Raw genomic sequence first — 22,317 nt, 5'->3', positions numbered from 1 at the left:
TCGATGCAGGATGCTCGAGCATCCCTGGGCACACAGGAACGGCCACCACGGGCACCTCTCTGTGCCGGGGAGGACAAAAGCCTCACGGCAGGGACAGGCCTCGCACAAGGCGAGGATTCTCTTGTTCTGCCAGGCGGAGCGGGGTCAGATCGGGCTGTCCCTCCCCTGCCCCTCGCCACCTCCCACCCGTCCTCCTGCAGCCCTCATGGGGTCTTGTCCTCCCCTGCCCGCCCTCTTTCGTGGAGGGAAAGAACAAAGCCAGAATTTATTTTAATTGTTTATTGTATAATATAAAACTACAAAAGTAAGACTGCTCATTTCCATGTACATTTGTCCAATTGTTTTTTTGATTACAGCCCATACCTACATGTGAATACAGTAATCTGGTTTCAGATGTCTGTAATATTGCATAGAAAAGGCACAGCTCTAAGGTCTGTGGGAGGGGAAGGGGAAATACAGCCTTTTTTCTTTTTTTTTTTCCTTTTTTTCTTTTTTTTTTTTAATTTTTTTTTTTACAATAACAAGCCCTGTTCAAACAACCATGCACTGAACATGTCACACTATTTACACCTTTTCCAGAATCTTGGCCTTTGCAGGCACTAGTATGGAATACGCTCAGAACTAGATAGGAGTTGAGGTTGGGATTTTATCTGCAATTTGTGTTTTTAAAGAGGTTCCAGAACTTGCATTAGGCTTATTTTCAGAAAAAGAAAAAAGTGCTTAAAAATAACTAATTTATTTTAAAATGTTCAGTCTCATTAATTAATAGAATATTGAAAGCAACTTGCACAGAAGCAGGATACTGAAGCCTGATTGGGGGGCTGGGGGAGGAAAAAAAGAACAAAACCAAACCAAAAGAAACCCTGTAACAAGAACAAAAACTTCAAAACATGCCAGAACGAATTAAACCGTTTGTCAAACAGGACCCATTGCTGTATACTCAATTTAATAGTAATAACGTGTAAACCTTGGATTCGAAATTACCAGTTTTTGAATTATCCGTTTTAAATAACCCAGGCTCTTACCACACGGCGTTGAGGAAAATCCGAATTACCTTGCACAAGGTCCGAGTTTCTCCCGACAGCCACTGCTCCAGGCGTTGCTCTCCCTCCGGCCGGCTGCAGACGGACAGACGGCGCTGGAAGCCGCTCTCTCCAACAAGGATGCTCCACTTCCTTGGCTCCCAGGGCTCTGGAGGGATGCAGAGCCCCGGGCCGGGCTGGTGGGATGCAGAGCCAGCTCTGGGCTCTGGGCAAGGACGTGGCTCTGGCACAACTCCCGGGGCCGCAGGAACATCCTGCCCCCTTCTACGGGCGTCCGGCCCCAGGGAATTCTGCTGGGCCTCCCATGCGTGTTTAAAAAATAAGGGACAAAATCATCTTTTCTAAACCTTTCCCAGGCCAGCATGATGGAGATGACTGCATTTGCTCCTGCCTCCAGCGGCAGATTCCAGTAGCGTGCCAAGGGAGGCCCGTCTCAAGCTGCCAGTGGGGGGTAGGAGCCTGACTAGAACTAATTTTGAACATAACCCTGTCCCTCCTCCATACCTTTTTTTGCATATTTCAAACAACCAGACCCATATTAGAAAAAGAGTGTAGGGAAAAAAATAATCCTGTGATCCATGCATATCCTGACTGGAACTCAATTAATTCTTTCTGAATCTGGCTCCCATACCCTTTTTCATACAGCTTTACATTCCTACAAGAGGATACATTCCTACCATACATTCTGTACATGTTACAATCCAGATGTTGTTAGCTTCACAATAAAATAAATATATTTACAGAAGAAAAAAAAAGAATAAATAATTTAAGAAAAAAAAATCACTTCAAATCCAAAGCCCTCTTATTCTGCTCCCATCTTGTCACTTCATTGCACGTCAATGTCAATCTCCATCCCTGGTGTAGGTGTCAGAGAAATTCCATGCTTGGCTGCTGTTGGGACCACAGCACAGGCCCAGCTAGAGACAGTGAGTGACTGTGCAGGGGGAAAGCCACAGCTCAGCCCTTCCAGCCCAGGCCTGCACCAGCCTTCCCAACCTTCTGCTGAGCCCCACAAATCAAGTAGGTTTTGTCCTGTGGGATTCCTGCAGGGATTGTGCCCCAGGACGTGAGCTTCAGCACCAAGGAGCCACAGACCCTGCCCAAGTGGCAGACTGGATTTAGACTCGGCTCCTGCTCTCTGGATACAAAAACTTCAGCTGACTCCCCTTAACAGCACAGGTCTCTGAGAAGGGCACTGAGGGGAGCTTTTGCCTAGCAGGTGGTATTTATGCAGGTGTAAATACTTAAGTAATCCCAAAAACCAGCTGGCTCCAGTGTCCTGCAAATCAGTTTCTAACCATGGTAAGGGGCAAGCACCTACCAGGTTGCTGTGTGAGCCTGGTGCTGTTCCAGGTTTGTGTTGCCAGGCACTCGAGGTGCAGGGACAGCAAGGCCATGGGTTCTCCTGCAAGGGCTGAGAATTGCTGTGGAACAAGGGCTGGGTGGAGCTGGAGCTGTCCCATCCCTCCCTTCCCCTGGTCCCTAAAGCTACACTTGGTCAATGGTTCTCCCTCTGAGGCAGTAACTTCCTTTCTCTTTAGTGTGTGTAGTGACTGCAAATCCATGAGCACCCCAGTGCTTCGGAGTTCAGCTCAGGAAAAGAAGAAAGCAAACCCACGCCCCCGGGCCAGTGCCCCCCTCCTCCCCCAGCCCTGTCTCTCCCTGACAGATGAACTGGGAGCCAAAGCGCCTTTCGCAGCTGTACGTGATGCATTTCATTTCCATTAGGAGTTCCTTCATTGCAAAAGTGTGTTTGCTCTCATCCCGTGTCTGTGTGCATATCTACGTTACATCTATCTATATACTAATAAATATATATGGCCTGGTTTAAAGTGCCAATTTATAAAAAGCCGCCTCCTCAAAAGGCAGGCAAGACCCAATTTCATCCATGACAAGAAGGGAGCAGAATTGACTGAATATTGCCAAATGACGTAAAACATAATTTAAAATTTCTTAAATAAATACAAAAGTTATTCCTAAAGAAGCCATAGGCATGTCAACAATATAGGTTGTAACCGGCACTCGACAACTAAAGTACCATTGGAAAACTAAAATGCCATAGCAACTTCAGCAATAGGCATGATACATTGCAAACATTTTTTTCTTTTTAAATTAAATGTACACCACAACGAACTTAGGAAAAAAAAAAAAAAAGCCATTGGTGCAGTAAGAAGACTTCTCAGGTGTTACGGGGGAGGGGACCATGCATAGAAAGCTGTGTCTGTATATTCCTTGTAAAACGGGTCTATAAAGTGTAAAGCAGGTAACACAGTTGATACAAGAACCCAACTCTATAGGAGATGCCAAGTGATGTCACACGACTGGCTCCAGTTTCGACAGCAATGGATATTAAAGCAAGTCCATCCAGTGCAGGTACGAGATGAGCTTCACTGCAGTAATACTGAAGCTGCCTTTTTCAGCACTTAGCACAGTGAGGTGGGAGAGGGGAGGAGAAATGCTCCAAGAAAGGGCGAGCGGGCGCTCCCAGCCCTGCTCTCCGCCCGTCAGTCAGGGAGATGCCACGGGAGGCTGGCTCTGGGGGCTCCAGGCGCGGCTCCCCCGCACCATCCCCAGGAGCTCCGGCCGAGGAGGTGCCGATCTCCGCCGGGGTAAGGCTCCACGTCAGGCGGGATGGGGCCCGGCGAGGCGGGCGGGCTTGGGGACAGCGCTCAGACCTCCGGCGGTGAAGTTCCACAACTGTTTCCTGCCAACTGCTTCACATACGTGTTGGAAAAGGACATGGCTCTAAGTTTCAGGAATCACAGTAGTGCGCAGTGGGTACAGCAGGGAGCAAACACTTGTGAAACTCCGGCAGAAGCAGCTCCCAGCCCTTTCTTAAAGCACTTTTTTTTTTTGTTTGTTTGTTTGCATTCAGGGAAACCGACTGCAGGCTTATTTGATCCAATTTTCTCTTTGCACCATACACATATAAAACATTACAACTCTGTATAAAAGTACAAGTGGTTCTTGTACATCTGAATTATGCAGGAACTATGTGAGCAAATCCTATCAAAATAGCTATTTTTTTGTGTGTATAAACAGCATTTGTTTTTAGAAAAAACAATACCATAAACTGCAGAATCTGTACAAAAATATAAAATAAATTTGGGCAGCAGTTTCTAAACAGCCATGTAAATGCAACACTTAAAGAGGAGCAGGTTAATGCCTCCAAAAGGCTGAATTGCTAAAGTCAACCTATACAGGGCTAAAATGGTATTGAGATTATCTAAATAATAAAATTTTTTACCTCTTGCAATAAAACTTATAGAAAAAATAGACAAGTATGCACATGCAATTTACAGCTTTCCCCAACATAATCCTTGTGCTTAGCTTTTACCTTTTTTTTTCCTTTTTTTCTTTTTTTTTTTTTTTCTTTTTTGTAATAACATAACATTGTCTACAATACATATTCTCTCCTATACCAGGATATTCGGTCTTCCTTGAGGAACCACTTTAAAAAAAATACATTAGAAGTGGTCATACATGGATGAAGGCACTCCAACTCTGCTCGAAGCAAAAACTAGTGTGATCCTTTTCTTTTCAAAAAAGGCAAGCAAGGATGCATGCACAGTGCTGTGAATTGGGGCTGGGAGGGACTATGGAAATACTACCAAGTGTATATACTGGTACTTCAAATTAAAAAAAAAAAGAAAATGAAAGAAAATTTAAAAAACAAAACAAAACAAAAGTTGCTATATTTCTAATATTTTTAAGACCCAACAAGCACCTCCATGATGTGATCCAGTTCTGTGAGATCCATTTTGAAAGGCTGATTTGGAGTTACTGGTTGACTGCTGTAGGGAGCGAGAGTTTTTAGGAGCTCATCTGCTGAGACGGGAGCCATTTTTGAGGCAGCGCCCGTGGCAGACGTGCAGGGGTCAAAATCATACATGGACGTATCAATGTCAGCGAACAGAATGTCATCCAGGGTCAAGTCTGTGAGGAAACCTGTGGAAGCTGTTATCTCAAAGTTGCCAGGCAGGGGGTCCATGAGTTTGGGTTCAGCCGTTCTGCTCTCCGGGAGGCCCTCGGGCTTGTGGATGTTGGACTCACTGGGCTGGGCTTTCGAGTCGTCGGCTGCTGCTTCAGCTGCTACTGCCTCTGTGGAGGTAGGTGCTGGACAAAGCTCCTCGATCTCGTCCAAGGCTGAGGAGAAGCTGTCCTTTACTGGTTGGAGAGCAGGAGGTGGTGGCTTCGTCGGGCCGTCGTGCTGGACAGCCGGGGAAGTGCAAAACGTGTCGTCCTCGAGCAAAGAGGCCGGGGTGAGGCAGGACTCCAGGGGCATAGTGCTTACCAGGTCGGCGGGGAGCAGGGGCGGCGAGGCCAGGTGGCTGAACGCCGGCTGCGCCTCGCGGAAGTTGTCGCTGAGAGGGTCGGCAGGCTGCGAAGCGGCCACAAACATGGGCCTCAAGCTGCCTTCTTGTTTGAGTTCTTCCTGGATTCGCCTCAACATGTTGTTAATTAAAACTGTCTTTTGCAAGCTTGGCTCGGTTAATGGCCTGTGGTTATAAAGTTTCATAAGGGAAATGTTGAAGATAGTCTGACGCTGTAAGGTGTAAGACACCTTAGAGGGACCGTCAGTGGGAGACACCACTTTGCCTTCCAGCCCATCTTCATGCTCGTCAAACTTCCGCTTTCCTCCTTTCCCCAACATATATCTGCAAGGGAAGAGAGGAGACTGATGAAGGCAGCAAGGCAGGTGCACATCTGTCCCCATCAATAACTCGGCCTCGGCCCACAGCAGTGTGATGAGCAAGCAGCAGCCACCCCAACACAGGGCTCTGCTCCATCCATGTTTAGGCATGGCTGTGCTGGTAAATTCCAATCAGGAATTCAGACAGCATCTATAATACTCCAGATCTGGCATGCCTGGCAGCAAATTTCCTCTTCCTTCCATTAAGCAAATACCTGTCCATAGGAGCACGAGCCACAGGCACTGTACTGAACGTTTCCTCACATTCCCTGACTGAGGCAGTGCTATGCCTGGGAATACAAATGTAAAGCACCAAAGTTCTCACAATGAATTTCCTCTTTTTATTCAAAAGTGTGTTCACGGGGGAAGGGAAGTGAGGCTCAAGCAATTGTGTGTTGAGAGAAACTTTCCCAGTGAGGTTGGGAGATCAGCCCTTTGGTACACCAGGATATACACATATGGGTTTATTTAGCTGATCACCTGAAATACCAGAGCAGGAAATGCAGTGATTGTACTCAGAATTAGATAAATTATAGATGAAGAAGAAGATCTGTCAAGTCTTTTAGTCTAATCCCCAAGACCACTCTCTGCACTACGCTCTGCTGCTGGTCAGATGGCAGATTTTGAAGGAAACAAAGGGGATTTTAGCAAACTTGCCCCGCATTATAAATAATTTCTGAGCTAAGATTAAGTAGAGCAGTTCAATCCCCAGTGCCATCTCCTCCAGGATGTTTCAGAGCGCCTGGAAATGCTCCTCTACACAGCACAGTCCCAACCTCATTTTGTCACCATTATTTTTGTGACACCACAATCCCCCCAAACGCAGAGGAATGAAGGAGTTGCTGTGCTGTGACAGTAGCATGACCTAACATTATGCTCTCTCATTTTCTCAGGTGGAGTGGTGAGGTGCTGGAGCTCTAACCCGCTCACTCTTTTAATATGATCACAAGGAGCTTGCTGTTCATTCCTGTATCCTTCCCTCTGATTAACAAATTCTTCTGGCATGAAGAAGTCTGCCTTGTTTAAAGAGAAAAAACCAAACAACAACAACCACTAAAAAAACCCTCAAAAAAGTGGAAGAGGCTTTTTAGCCACAGGTATCCAGAAAGAAGTTGCAATGGCCATATAGATTTTTACCCCAGACCCGACCCTTCTCACATTATGCAGCTATCATCGGGGAGACAAAATTTGCCTTCCTTATTTGAGTACAATTCCCAACCCACCCAGCGGGATTAGTGCCTGCAAAACAACTGCACTAGGCAGGTCTAACACAGTTTGATGGTCACACACCAGTTCAGCAGAAAGACAACATAGTTAAACATCACCAAAAATGACTGACAAACGTTTAAGAGCCGGGAGATCCTTGGAAAGCAGAAGAGGGGGCTAAAGAAGTCAGGGTTTCAGTGCTACAAAGGCTTCAGAAAACATTTGCTGGGTGGTAAATCGAAAACCGGATCGGGTGAAGCGAGCCTCTTCTGGTTAAAAATAAGTCCCAAATCCAGATAATTTTCTAGCATATTATGCAATTATAAAAAGAAAGGCGGGGGGAGGGAGCAGGCTGAGCAGAGCTGAGGAACAGGTAGGCTGCCATCCAAGCTCCTTGGCCAGCTCCCAGCAATTCCTGAGCCTGGAATCTCGGGTGAACAAAACCTCTGAAATTTAGCACTACTGCCGAAGTCTGGCTTTTCTCTGCTCCCTAGTGTCACTTCCATGGACTACTCTGGAGCTGTTCACATGGGTTTGGGGTGCGAGCGGGGGGCTTTGTTATTCCAGTGTGCACAGCAGACACGCTTCCTTTCACTTCAGACAGACAAGAGCAAGAAAGGGAGGGTTGGGCTAGCAAGAATTAAAAACCCTGCCCAATTCCAGCACGTTTTTAAAGCAGCAAGGGGTTAGGAGGAGATGAGCAGCTTTCCATCCCTTCCTGCTATCTCCTCCCCCTGAAAAAAGACAGACTCTGACCTAAAGACATACCAGTGCTCCTTCCACAATGCTCTATTTAAAGAAGACATTTTTAAATGGCTTGGGGACTAGAAGAGTTTGAAGTTTGTCAGCCTCTGCCAGGAATGTATAAAAACATTCCCTGCACAAAGCAAACCTTTTCCCCCATGATAAAGAAAACAGCCCAGGCTCCGTTCCCTGTGCTCAGTTATTCATCATTGCCAGTTGACGCTGCCAAGCATTTCCAACAAACCCAACCGAGCCCATTTCCACCCAAGACTGAGGTGCTGAGCAGTAAAAACTGTGGGATCATCACTGAGTAAATACTACGATAACCTCACTACGTCATTTTCCAGGAAGCTCAGAGATAGTTCAAGATTTCCTGTATGTGTGACTGTCAAGCTTTCACATCTCACTCGATCTTCATGTAGCTTGATTCAGAGCTTGCCCTTTTAAAAGATTAAATAGATCAGGCAACTCCCAGTCTCACCTACTAGCTTTTCAGCACAGCTTTCAGTTTCCTTTTTCCCCACTAATACTCTCTGAAGAGGGTTTAACCCCTAAAGCACCAAAGCAGTATGTCAGCCTAAGCATGGAGGCTTTATTCCACCAAGGAGAGGGCTCAAACAAGCACTGCTAGACTCTCGGCTTTATAAAGTTTTATTTTATCCCCTTCTCCTCTGGTGTGCCAATGGGAATTGTAAAGAATATTTTCCTCCAGTTTCCATAAATCACTTCATTCATGCCAAGTGAAGCAAGGAGGTGATATCTTTTTAGACCAACTGATAGAGTTGGTAAAATCAGACATGCTTGGGGGCTTGCAAGTCTTTCCCTGGCTCTTCAAAAAGGAATTTCATAGTTTCTGACCATCGAAGCTTAAGACAATGTTCCCTGCTTTTTCTTTACAGTTCAAACCATCTCTTCCCTCCTTCAACCAAGCTGTTTCATGGCTGCATTAAAGGGATCAATGTTGTATGTCTTAAGATAGAGGATAACATTAAAAAAAAAAAAAAAGATACCAACATTTGATCTCAATCAATTCCGTTCATCTCAAAAACTTTGCTTCTAGCCTTTCCAGCCAAACCTCCTGCTGGGAAAACGAAAATGCCAAACTTAAAAGATCAGCTTGACCAAAGATCAGTACAAAATGAGACAAACCTGCACCACTCCAGGTGTCAAGAGAGCTGTCCAACCAAGCCACACAGCTGTGACAAGGGCAGCCGGACAACACCAACCCATCCAAATGTAGCAATGCACGGGCAGAAATGAAGGGCAATGTTCACAGAAGGTCTTTCATGCATCTATTTTGGCTGAGCAGCAACCTCAGCCAGACGTATTTCTGCTGCACTTTCACCCGTTTTGAGGCCGGGTGTTAAGAGTTGAGACTGGACGTCACTTTGTTGTTGTTGTTGCTGTTGTAATAAAGGGTGTTGCAGGGTTTTGGTCTGCAAGTGAGTTTTCAATGTTTCCTAGGTATGTGGAACCAGAAAACTGAAGAAAGACAATGGAAAAGCTGCATCTTTCTGGGGACTGGGGCAGGGGGAGTTACTTGGAGATCTTCCCCAGTATTATCTACCAGTTGGCTCCAGCTCTGGAAGACCCAGAACCAAAAGCTAGACCGTTGTTGCTGACAAAGATTCTACTTGCCTTTTTGCCCATTTAGGGCGATTGCACGCGCCTCAGCGCCAGAGAAACCCTAGCATTGTTTGGGAGTTGTCTTTTCTTAATTGAAGAACAAAAGTAGTATATTTTCTTTTCCTCATTTGCGTGTCATTTAGCTTCCTTTTATTGGCTCTGCATGCTCTTCAGACAGAGCTGGAAAAAAATGCAGTTGGGGCTCAGTAGAAGAGATAATCAGCCTGGAGCGGATGGCTCTCCGGAGCCAACCCTCATGGATGAAAGGAGAAGAGCTTGTGCAATGCCCGTGTCTCTGAGCCCACTTAGTGACAAATCCTCCGCCCTCAGGAGGACAGAGGTCTGTGTAGATTGTGAGAAGAGCACTGCATTCATTGACTGTGCTTCGGACACTCTGACACCACCAGACTATTTCTGAAGTCTTTAATAATCGGCACTTTGGCACAGAAAAGCACCAGAGATGTAAAAACTGAGAGGAAAAGTGATTTTGCTCACCTGGTAACAAAAAATAACCTGTAATTTTAATTCCCAACGACTTTTAACAATTAAGTTTAAAATACCTCTCAAGACTGAGAGCTCATCTTGGAAATCAATTCTGCAATCCACTAGGCCCTCTCTGCTCATCGAGACAGACAGGAAGGAGAAAAAAGAAAAAAATAAGGAGGAACTGAACATCAAGAGGAACAGCGGAAAAGGGTTTTTAAGAAGTCACATTTCCACTCATAGGTTTATGCCACCCCCTCAGTCAGTCTAGAGGATGAACAGCTTATTATAAATTATAAATAATTAGCTTATTAGAGTTGAGATTACTTTTAGAACAAACACCATGTTGCTCAGAAAGTAAAAGCATCAAAATTCCCGAGTCCACAGGCAACCATTCCCCTCCAGGCATCTGAACACTGAAACACAGGTGTGAACCACAGGGGCTTGTGTGAGGAGAGGAGTTTAAAGCAGACCAGTTACTTTCTGAAGTCTTAGGCAATTAAAACCACAGGGGGGTAAAAAAGGAGAGAGAAAGGCAACTTGGGGGAATTAAAATGCTACTTCACATGTGTGCATGGAAAAACCCAACAAAATCCCACAACACAAAAGCTCCCCAAAAGAGCCCTCAAAGTGAAATGACAGCACTGAATTTGTACACTTCATTCCCCTAAGTTCACAAACCTCAGATGTAAGTGACCCTCACCAGCTTTTCTCAAAGAACCTATCCAGTGAATTATGGAAGTGCTTTCTGTGTCACTTCTGGCACATGAAATACAATTTTCCTCTCCTCCATCCTTCACTCCTCATCCTTGAGGGGTCCATTGGTTGTATCCTGGCCCAATGGCAGTCAATGGGTGTTTTGTTACTGACTTCAGCAGAATGAGGATTTGGCACAGATAGCTGCAGGACCAAAATAAAAAGACTTTTTATGCCAATTGGGTTCAACTGGCAAGACAAGGGCCAGATCCTCTGAGCTGACAGAGGCAGGTTGAGCTCCTTGAGGTATTTCAGTGCTGCTGGACCCAGCCTGAGGGACCACCTGAACTTATAACCAGTCTCCACAAGTTCAAAGTATCTGTCCCCTAGAGCTAGGGAGGCAAACCAGGAAACCTCTCTCTCCCTGTCCCTGTTTCCACATCCCCAAGGCCACAGCAGAGAGAGAGAATGGACACATCTGTAGAAACCCCTTGGGGCAGGGCCATGGGCTCACCACTACAGAAGGATGCTCCTTGGCCTGCAGGATCCCAGCAAAGCACAGCAAACCTGCCCCAGCAGGTGAGAGCGCAGACATCTGAGAGCACTGGCACCCTCCTCCATCCAAAGTTACAAAGGAAAAGCAGAGGGCAAGGCCAGTATAAACCTGGCAGGCTCTCCCAGCCTCACTGAAAACAAGGGGGAAAGCTGAACAGCCCAGGTGCGGAGGTTTAACTCCAGGGCAGGAGCAAATAAGCAACACGGACTTTCACAGGCAACAGGCAGAGCTCGGTGGAAATGGCCCCTCCTTGGGGATTTCATCTGCTGACAGCGGAGTGTTTAAAGCCTGGCACGGCAGCATCCCCGGAGCCGGGACAGCCTGTTCCATGCAGAGCTGCACGGCCGCGCTGCCTGTGCTGTGCTGCAGCTGGCCTGCAGGGTGTGAGCCGACCAGTCCGGATGGGGGCGGGGAGGGGGGACTGTGCTTTAATTTTTTATTTTTTTTTTCCCCCACAAGGCTGCTTTCTCGGGATCTGATGCACTTTTTACATGTGGGAGTGCATGCATCCAAGCTGCCTGGCTAAAGAGGACTCCTGACAACGCTGCCTGGTAAGAATTGTGTCTCATGCCACATGTGAGATTGGAAACAAATCCCACAACGCCCGAAGAGAGGTAGAGGGAATGCAGCTGTGCAGGGGTTTCTGTCCTCCCCAGCCCCAGTGCTCAGACATTCCGTATTTACAAGGTTTGTTTTCCCTGACACATTTTACATTAATTCTGGCTGCCCTTTTAATATTTTTTTTTAACTGAGTGAGGTTTAATAAGCACTTACAAAACTCTCCTTTAGAGTATATAAAAAAATTGGCCTCCTGGGCAGCTCTCTGCTTCCAGAGAGTACAGGGGATTGTTTTTATGTTTGCAAGCCTTCACTGCAAGGCTGTCAGTGCCAGCAGTAACTCTAAGTGGCAGGTATTTCTCACACTTATTTTACAGGGACCTAACTCTTCCCCATCTCCTGTGGTAGATGGGTAAACCTCAGCTCTTCCAGAAGAAACAGAGAAGCAAGTAAAGCTCCTCAGCACCCCACTCCTGCATTTAGCAAGAAAGGCAGCTTCTCTCTCCCTACAGAAACACAGCCTTAGCCCCCTGCTTTAGGCACTTCACACAGAGTGAAGACTGAGCAAGGAGCAGCTAGCAAGCTGAGTGACAGGGGTCTTCTCTCCAGTTAAAATCCAAATAAGAAGGAAAACCATAGTGGGTGACTGTCAGAGGCTATTCTAAGTAGAACTTCAATAGGGGCTGTGTAAGGAAACCTCTGGCAAACAGGAGACAACAGAGGAAGCTCAGACTCTCATTTGAGAAGCATCTGAAGTCGTGCAGGTCTCACGGGGTTTGCCTTTGATACTCAGAGCCTGGAGTCCCCAGGTCCCCGAAGGAGTGTCCATGTTAATCAGAAAGTAAGGTGAAGCCTTCCCTAGCAAATAAGCAATGCAATTATAAAGCCAGTCAATAGTGTAACGCCAGCCAACGTGTTCCAGCGATATTTTGAAACTGTAATCTGATCCTACTGTTTCCATCCTCGTGCCTTGCCTGCTCTCCCTTGTTGCATACTGTACTATTTGAGGCCCAGAGGGCAAAGCAAGCTCTTGCTGTTTGTTCATGATCAGAAACTGCATTTGGAGCGAGAGCTCAGTGTGCACCGCCCACACCACTTTCTTGAGAGTTTCTTAAACTTGCAGCCCGCCGAAGCCCTGCTAGAAGGATCTCTGCAAAACAACCAAAAACACGAACTCCACTTCTGCCTTCAGTTTGCAGCTCCTTTTCACCACGCTAAAAAAAGGCAAAGCCGCAGTCTAAGGCAATTTCTGACTCTGCAGTGTGTTAAGCCTTGCAGGAAACATATGCTTCTATTAAATTGGAAACAGTTTCTAATGCTGTCAGTTTGCTAAATGTAACATGTTCCCCTGGAAGAAGTGGAGCAGTTTTAATGTTTTTGACTAACTGCACACATCCAACCAGAGTGTGTCTGATAAAGCTGGAATGGGCTCCAATAAATATAGCTTAGAATAAATTACTGCCTCATTAAGTAATTGTTTGGAAAAAGGACAGCAGGTTTTCTAGATTATAGCCATGTTATTAAGGGTGTTTATAATATTAGGAATTCTAGCAGGGTAGCAGAAGTTAATGCAAGTTTAAATCAGAGGAGCACTTGTTAGCTTGTTAAAGCATTAAAGACTGCCCTGGCAGAACCAGAAGGTGGACAAGACCGCACAGGTTCTGAGCATGGAAAGCCAGCAAGGCACACTGCAAACCACTGTGAGGCTGAAGGCAAGAGCAAAAGCCCTGTGCAACTCTGACAACTCCTTTTCAGTGCAAAGCAAGAGGGAGAATATACCAGGGTAACACACCAGGGTTGGAAAACATTTATTTAATATTCACATACAGGCAGGCAGTAGTCTTTACTGGAAAAAAGCAAAACAGGTTTGGACTGCCCAGCAGAAACTAATTTCTGTCTCAAAGATTTCAAAGCCAAAATGTCAATCCTCACATGTTCTGCTTCAGACAGGACTTCCCATGTGCTTCCTTATAAAACAGTGCCCAGAAGATGCAAACAAGCCCCCAGCCTGCCCTTTTTTGGTCTCATCCTTAACTGGAAGCTTTAGGAATCACACTGTCCATGACTGCCAACCCTGCCACAGCCCTGGTGCAGACATGGCCCCGCTGACCACCAACCACCTGCTCTGAGCCCGACCAGGGTGGAGCTGTCCCCCCTTCCCACTGCCAGGAGATGCTTTGTTAGGGCTACCTACTGAGGGGAGAGAGATTTTCCAGAAGATGTCAGAGCTGCCCTTATCTCAGGTCGCCTCTGTGCCAAATCTGCTTTACATCCTTTCCCAGGATGGCTGCACACAGCAGTGTCTGAGCCACCACCAGGAGCCAGGCTGAGGCTGTTTTGAAATTTGGGCCTCCATGTGGCAGCGTTAAAGAAGTAGCCAGGCCTGCCAAGTGTGAATTCAGTTCTATTGTGCTGTGAACACATGAACACATGGACTCAGCAACATGGACCAGGAGCTGCTTTACACACCTGGGCATCAGCAGCAGGAAACCAGAGCTGCAGTAAAGCAAGCAGGCACAGCACTGGGCCAGATCCCTGACTTTACTACATGATTAGCTGATTATTCAGCAGACTCTGCTTGTTGGCACCCAAAAAATATGCGAGGGCTTCTACACACAAGCGTCCTTGGGATCAGCCCAGAAGCTCTTCCTGCTCCACACCACTGTTTCTTCCCACAAGTGCAGCACTCCAGGCCTCCTTGCATGGAAGCAGGAGGTGCCAGTCCCACAGGCAGGACCACGACACCATGAATTCCCGTGTCAGTGGGCAAGGAGCCATGCCGGAGCCGGTGCACACAACTCCATGCTGGGAGAACCAGAGCCATCTCCTCAAGAGGTGGAGCAGCAGCAATTAAGATGGCTCTGTACTGCTCCAGGGCCCAATTCAGCCAAGACTGCTTTCCATTCCTTCCCACTGCAGAGCCAGCAGGCACCGGCACAGCTCAAGTGCTGTCTAAAAAGAGACACCTCGCCTGTAAATGAAATTCAAAACAATCATCTGAAAGACCTAGAACAGCCACCAGAAAGTGACACAGGCAGGGAAACACACACACACACACACACAATCCCTTTTCACTGCTAAAATTACACGCCTGTAATGACAAGATGCTACTGGCCAGGCTCTGAGGGAGAATGATGAAATAGCCAGCCCGGCTGTGCATCCCTCCTCCCCTGCACTGGCGCACAGAACAATGGATTACGGCAGCCTTGTGTTGTATTGTACAAGACATCTCTATTGGCACGCACGTGTCACGGGCTGCCTTTTATTTTTAGTGTGCGCAGGGACTGAGCACCGCACGCCCATCTCCGCTGGACCTGTGCAATTCCTGCAAAGGTTAATGAGAATTGTGTGTGCACCCATGAGAGACGAGACCCCTCCGTGTATAATAAGGGAGTTTTTCTCACCTATGTATAATTACTTTGTTTGAATCCTATCGCAGCATCTTTTCCCCAAAGACACCTTGTTTTTCCCCCTTATCACAGACCCTTAATAAACACATGGGGGGGCGGGGGGGAACCCCCACACTACTGAAAGAACTGAATGGTTTGCCAAAAAGTAGGTTACTGCTCTGAAAACAGTGTTGAATAAATTATCACAGTCAAACTGAAAAGCAGCAAATGGCAGGAGGGAAGAAGAGGAGAAAGGGAAAAAAAATCCTCTGAAGAAATATATACTGCAAATGCACCATACAAATCCCAGCAATTACAAGTCATTTTAGTTTCTGGCCTGCAAATTTTATTTGCTAACCAGTTTTGCACTGCTGAGAGTTAGGAGAAAAGGTGTTTCCCTGGCATTTTTTAAAGTAGCTTAAACAGCATACAAGTTGTTTTCAACATTTTTGCTTAAATCAAATGAACACAACCCTGCAAACAAATACATTCTAAGAAAAAGAATCCACTCACCCTGCTTTTCTGAAAGAGGTGAAAAAGTTGTTGGACGTTTCTCCACCACCAGTGAACACAAAACAAATTTTTAAAACATAGTTAAAATTTGACACAAAAGTTTGCTCAGATGGTGTTAAATGATGTTGGACAAGATGCTAACTGCTGGCCTCTCAGTGCAGTGCACTACAGCTCTTGCATTTGTGGAAATACAACATGTGTTTCCATGTCCTGCAAAGGAGCCTTCTGAAAACTGACTAAAGGGAACTTCGGCCAACCTTGAACTATTCTCAACCTGTAATAGCTATGAGTTAAAGACAAAAGAGATTCCATTTTTCGTGGCACCTGCTTGATTTCACAATAAAAAGTACTACACTGAAGTGATGTTCTTTAAAACAGCCACCATGGGACCCACATCTCTCTATGTGGAGAAATTTAAACATTTTCAAGAAAATAATTTAAACTTAGATGGAGGCACCCTTTTAACAGTGTGTTTTGACAACATGTGTATTAAGTCTGTATTTTGAAGCATGTTTAGGACAGGTTAATTAACAGAAGGAAGCAACTTAACCACAAACTAAGATTTTGGAAATCGGGAGCGGAAAATACAGAACAGCTCAGGAAACGAAATGTCTGAAACTTTATTTTGTATTCAGTAAGGCACAACCCACTCACCTCACCCATGATAGTATTATACTGATTTTCCCCACAATTAAAGTCCTCATCTAAGCACACACACATCACGTGTGTGCCCCTGCCAGCAAGGGGAAGCAGAGCAGCAACAGGAAGCTTGACACTGTGTGTCACTCACAGAGAAAATATTCTCTCTCTTGTATTCATTCACAAGCTATTTGTGGAACACTTTAGTTAGGGAAGGAAAGTGGAAGGGTTGTTCAGAAGAGCCAATTTCACCAAGCAGATGAACAGGAGGGGGTAAGGGGGAGCCAAGTCCCAGCAGGGTAACCCAAGCAGGTTGTTGGACCCCTGGCACAGCCAGCATGGAAGTACCCTGGTCAAAATCCCTGTGACCACAGCACAGGCTCCTGAAGCCTAAGGCACTGCTCTGACACAGGGCCAGGAGCAGGCATGAGCCCCGACCCGCAGCAAATCAGGCCATGCCAAAAGCGCTGAAATGGAGTGGCTTGTCTCACACAAGAGCAGTGAGAAAGCAAAAAGTAACCACCACTGTTCAAAAAAAACACTGTGGTTTGCACACAAATGCTAAGTCTCCTATCTTGATGAAATGTATATTTGAAAAATATGCAAATGATATGCATGCACGTGGACATGTACCTACTAAAGGCTTTTTGTGCCTGTAAAAACACATGAAAAGTAAAGTTTGCGGAGGCACCGGAAGATGATGATGATGTATTTCTGAATTAGGGTTTAAAACTTCATTTTGCAGCTACCTGAAGTTAAGACAAAGCTGCCTTTAGGCATCTCAAACTAGTCAGACCTGCTATAGCAGTTGCACAGTCTGCTTCAAATATGCCCTCCACGCTCCTTTCAACCTCCACCCCAACATATATCCGCATAGTTTACCTCCAGTCATGGGTGGTTCTTGCTATAGCACAGTTCACTCTACCTTACTGCCTGCCTGGCACGACAGGAGGGTTTTTTAAGACTGATGTTACAGGCTACTATAAGAAACTGTAGGAAAACAGCCAATAATTTGTCACATTTCCATTAAAGGTGAGTGTGTTTCAAACAATACAAGAGTTTGTGGGGTGGGGTGGAAAATCTGGGATCAAGAAAAACAGTTTTAATTACTACATCTGAGGAAGTACTAGGGCAAGTTTAGATCTTTCCACCAATTCAGGACTCCTTGAAAAAGGGAACTTCTTTTTTTCTGCTACTTCCATATACTACCCAGTTTTCAAAATGACATTAAAAGAAAACAACCCATGTTTGAACTCTTCTCTCTGTAGTCTGTATCAAGAATTAAATTTTTATTCTAACTTCACTGAAAACAAACTGTTTACTTTGCTTTCACATCTTACTGGTGTGAAAGCAAAGTAAACAGGTTTTGGCTCCTAATAATTACACAGACTGAGATCATGTCATTCAATGCCACTTAAAACTCAATTCCAGTGTGATATTAAGGAGAAATTTGTGATATTAAGGAGAAATTTAAAACCAATGGTACTCAAAACACTGATCATGTTAAACAGGTTGGGAACTTCAGACATTCTTTGGCAACACCTCTGATTTTATGTACCAAGCTGAGGAGGGTACCAAACCTGGCCCCTCACTTGAAGAACAGTGATCTGACCTCACCTAACACGGGGCTCTGAACATGGTTTTAATTTCACTGCAGCAGCCTGAACCCAGTGCCACTCTGATGTAGTGGTTGCTGTCTCACCTGAGCTAGATGAGCCTCCACCCTCAAAGAAGTGACACATGAAAACTAAAAACTTGCTCTCTGGTGACTTGACAGTTTCTTTGGTCCTTTCAAGCCTTCTCACCCCTAGTCACAGCTTAAAGCCCTTTCTGAAGGCCACTGAGGCTGCACCCATCACCCCTGGAGACTGCCCCAACTCTCCCTTGGAAATGCCCAGTGAATCAGGTCTTCCCCAACCCGAAAATCCCCTCTGTGCCAGAGGAATGTCCCAGCCAGCACATCTTCACAGCTCCTCCTGGCCACTCAGCAGTGACAGCCCGCATCTGACACGCTCACCAGGAGCCGTCGGGGAGGCAAACGTGGTGGCAGTGCAGTTTCTACTCTGCACAGTGACACACAGTTTAACACCCAGAGAGCCAAGAGGCAGGCCAGGGACCCTGCTGTGACACACACAACGCCTGTTTCCCCCACTAAACCTCTGCTGTCTCCCAGCCACACGTTTGCTTTGGACCTCTCTTTGGGCTACACTTCAGCACACCCAAGAGCAACGTTAGCACAGCCTTGCCCTCCCCACTCGTGTTGAACAGCCGAGCATTGTTATCTTATTTTTGTTATAGTGTTTGCATTGGTAATGCTGAACAAACCTGAAGCCTCCACTACAGCAAACACAAAAATTGACTCTGTTTATAAAAGAATTAAAGAACTAACGCATGTTGAGAGTCTCTCTCCATTTATAGAAAACAGGCACCTCTTCATGACAATAGTTTCTCTGACTGATGAAAGTTTAGAAATTAAAAGAAGTGGCAGAAAACATGCAATTATACACCCCTGAAGAAAATGAGCGCTGTGCTCAGATTGGCCAATTTCATCTTCCACAAACCATGAATTAGCAAAAAATTCATCAAGACTAAAGATCTCTGCTTAGTGCCAACCTGCTTACATTGAAGCTGGACCTTGCTCTCTCCTTTGAAACACTCCTGATCTTTGGACTTGGTAACTGAAAGCTGCTATTTCTGGCACTGATTCGTGCGCATGTTAAGGAACCACTGCAACTGGAGCTGTCTCCTTGTGAGCCAGTTACACCACAGAGCTGAGCTGAAAGAAGGTGTCTCTCTTGCTACCTGGCCCTTATAAGAAGTAGATCACCAGAAGACTACTCGCACTTTCAAAGTACTGCATTCTCCTTGTTTGACAGGTTACACTTTTAAGATGTTACATAAAAGCAAAAATAGTCACAAATACTTTGGATCACCTGTCTAGTGTTAGCACTGCCAGAGATGAACTGTGCCAGGAGTGCTTTACATCAGTGTGAAAAAAGTCTGAGTTCCTAAAAAAAAATGTTTTCCCAATGAAATATTTATTGAAAAACTAAAAGCAGCTTGTGTGAATGATGGCAAAATCCTTCAAAACAGATACTGCATAAAATCTGCTGTACTTCATGGAAGCTGAAAAAATAAATTTTGAATATGAAGTTTGAGTGTTTCCTTGCTATTAGGACATTATCTCAAAGTCCTTGTTGCCTGTCAGGCAGACAATTTGAGCACTTGGTATATTTATGTTATTATTTCCCCTGTGAAAAGAGCAGGTGTATAAAGGAACACAATTACAATTCTTAATAAATCAGCACCTACACATGTATTTAATGCTCCTTAAAACAAAACCTGAAGGACCTATGGCTATCAAATTTCTTTTTGTTTGTTTCCAATCAGCTTCAGAGAAAAAGAAATCAGCTTGACACAAAAATCAAAGCAGCTTTTTAATATGCACAAACTCTAGCTTCGTTCGTTCAGCAGTCCAATCCAGTTCCTGCAGAAAAGGAGTGGGTGGTTGCTGCTACCAACTTAAATGGAAGCAGGATCAGTCACGAGAGGAGGAATATCTAGAGCTGTTACATTGGAAGCAGGATCAGTCACGAGAGGAGGAATATCTAGAGCTGTTACATTGGATGCTGCAATACTTGCCTGAACAATGGAAGTATTCCGAAGGACACGCTCTTGGATACCTGTCCAGCAGCACAAACTCCTCATCCTCCTCCTCTCTCTACCACCACCTGGTTCATTGTGTTAAATCAAAGCCCAAAGATACCATCCTATTATGTAAAAGGTATGCATTTTAACTTCAGCCAGAAAGGGTTACTTACTATTTACCCTGCTAAATAAGTTGGCTAATTTCTGTAGCAATCATTTGAAAACACAATTCATTTTTCTAGTTTGTTTTACCATGTGAAAGCTTCCTGTGCCCTTAGATGCAAACTGAAGTGCCTCTGTCAATTTTGTACCCTGTGGGAAGTCCATAAGACACAGGAGCCTTCACTTGTGCAGATGCATGCCTAAAATGATCAGAATTAAAAAAGGTAGAAAGTGTTGTTTGAACTCACACACATTTGCAAGTGTTCACTCATTTGAGAGACACAAATATAAAACTGGTGTTTGGGGCAGACAAGCCCTCTCCCACCGTTGTTTGAGCAATAGTGCATTCTAGAGTGGCAAAATCCAGCATTCACTGACAGCAGCGAGAGTCACCCTGATGACTGCACCAGGCACCAGATGAAAAAGCCTGGATTTCCCTGCTCCCGAGAGCCTTGGATCTGTCTGAGCACACGCTGCCACACGCAACAGCTCTGGCGTGCTGCACTGAAGTTCGGCTAAAGAAGCCGAGAGCCCCCCCGGATGGAGATAAAATGGGCAGATTCGCTTTATTTTACACCAGCAGCTGACCCACAGCTGTAAATCAGCCACCAAGGGGCCCACTGGACAGCACACAAGCCTTTCCATAGATTTCTAACTAAAGTGGTTCTGGGTTTTCCAGCTGTGTTTCACAAAATGCAAGAAATTACAGCAGGTAACTGTACTCCTATTTTCATGCTTAGGAAGAACTTATTTTTCCACGTCCTGATGAGCGAAGCAGCCAACGCGCTAAATCAAAGTGGTACCGCAAAAGGATTTTTCTTCAAGTGTTCATCCACCCCGGAGAAAATCCTAATAAATATACATTTTTGCCGATGCTTCCAAAAGACGAAGCACCTTACTCACAAAACCCCCCCCCGACGCCTCTGTCTCCCCGCGCTGGCGGCGCTCCCAAGGAAGACCCATGCGCGCTATTGCTCAGGGAAAAGACAGGCTAATCCCCAGCCCTAACACCAAGCCCTGAAAGGGCCAGGCAGCGGGGCCAGCCGGGTCCTGCCCAGCCATATGTCAGCTCTGCTACAGCCGAGTGAAAGTCTCCCGCAGGCCCTTCTAGCTCCCCCGGCACCACAGCACGCACTTTTCGGGGCTCCCTGAACCCCCCGCTCTTGCTGGGAGAACGGAGCCAGGCTGCAGCCCCCGGCTCCAGGGGCTCCCCGGCGCACACGGGAACTTACCGGGGTGTCGCGGCTTTCCTGGCGTCGGAGGGAGCCCGGAGAGCACTACCGGGGCCGGCACAGCCACCTCGATAAAGAAGTGTATCCCAGCTACCCGCACCTGCTTCGGCTCGGGATCCCCCCGCATCGGCGGGGGAGGGGGCGAATTTTAAGGTCAACTTCGCCGCTCTCCCTTCTCTGCTCATCTCAGCACGAACCCCCCCACCCCGGAGGAGAGGGGGAGGATCCCCGCCCCGGGCTCCTCTGCCCGGGTACCAATTTAAAGGTAGAGATAAAACAAGCCCCGATGACTCGCAAAGCCGGAGGGGGTGGAGGAGTGTCGCCGCCCCCTGCCCCCCACCCCCCGCTGCCCCGCAGCCCCCCAGCCCCACTCACCACATGCAGCTCCACCTGAGAACTAAAGCATGGAGAGGGGGAGGTCGGAAACTCTCGCCCTAGAGCAGCTCCATATGTCGCTCCTCGCCGCGCCGCTCCGGGGAGGGGCCGGGTGGGATGCGGAGGAGGAGGAAAGGAGGAGGAGGAAAAGAGGAGGAGGAGGAGGCAGGAGCAGGCGGCGTGAGGATTTAAGCCTCCGCTCTGCCCCGGCGGCTGCGATCACGCAGCATTATACAATGGAGGAGGAGGAGAGGAAGGAGGAGAAGGAGGAGGCACCACCAGCCCCGGCTCCCAGCACTTGCCGCCAGCACTGACGACAGGGGCGGCTCCGGCGAGCTCCTCACCCTCCGGCCCGCGTCAAAGCTCCGCCTCGGCCCCGGCCTTCCTCCCCCGCCCCCCAACCCCCGCGGCTGCTGCTGCTCCTCCTCCTCCTCCCCGCACCCTCCTCCTCCTCCCCCGCTCCGGCTCCCCGCGCTGCCCACGCGTGCCCCGGCCCCGGGCGGGCGGCGCGGCCCCCGCGGCTTCCCCGAGGAGCGCCGCGCCGGTACAAAGGCGGGTGCCAGCGCGCCCCGACCGCAAATATGACAAGTATCCCTGCTATCCGGTGCCGGGGACCCGGGGCTCTGCCAGCCCTGCTCCCCGCGCGGGGCTGGCCCCGGATTGTCCCGGTACAACCCCAAATTCTTCCCCCGGCCCCTCCGGTCAGCCCCCGGGCCGGGCAAGCGCAGCGGGGGCGAGGGGGGATGCGGAGAAA

The 22,317-nt window shown here is 47.1% G+C and overlaps 1 protein-coding gene and 1 long non-coding RNA gene across 7 annotated transcripts in view; both read right to left on the bottom strand.

Moving 5' to 3' along the window:
- Positions 1-264: 264 nt before the first annotated feature.
- The window catches only part of SERTAD2 (SERTA domain containing 2), a 78,925-nt gene continuing 56,872 nt past the window's right edge, over positions 265-22,317 (bottom strand). For 3 of the 6 annotated variants that reach the window (XM_064414944.1, XM_064414946.1, XM_064414945.1), the window contains one exon: positions 265-5,701. In XM_064414944.1, the coding sequence (XP_064271014.1) occupies positions 4,753-5,697 (945 nt within the window). In that variant the 5' untranslated portion in view covers positions 5,698-5,701 and the 3' untranslated portion in view covers positions 265-4,752. Of the gene's footprint in view, positions 5,702-19,906; positions 20,157-21,188; positions 21,484-21,563; positions 21,934-22,317 lie in introns of those variants that run through there. The other 3 variants (XM_064414943.1, XM_064414942.1, XR_010359437.1) reach the window with 3 other exon arrangements.
- On the bottom strand, positions 12,236-21,179 carry LOC135297427 (uncharacterized). Its single transcript, XR_010359447.1, has 2 exons — positions 20,047-21,179; positions 12,236-14,576 (listed from the first exon to the last, which is right to left on the bottom strand). It is a non-coding gene; the product is annotated as an uncharacterized LOC135297427 (long non-coding RNA).

This window comes from Passer domesticus, chromosome 3 (genome assembly GCF_036417665.1).
Source record: "Passer domesticus isolate bPasDom1 chromosome 3, bPasDom1.hap1, whole genome shotgun sequence".
NCBI lineage: Eukaryota > Metazoa > Chordata > Aves > Passeriformes > Passeridae > Passer > Passer domesticus.
Note: the sequence above shows the minus strand (reverse complement) of the source record. Positions and strands in the feature narration are given on the sequence as shown.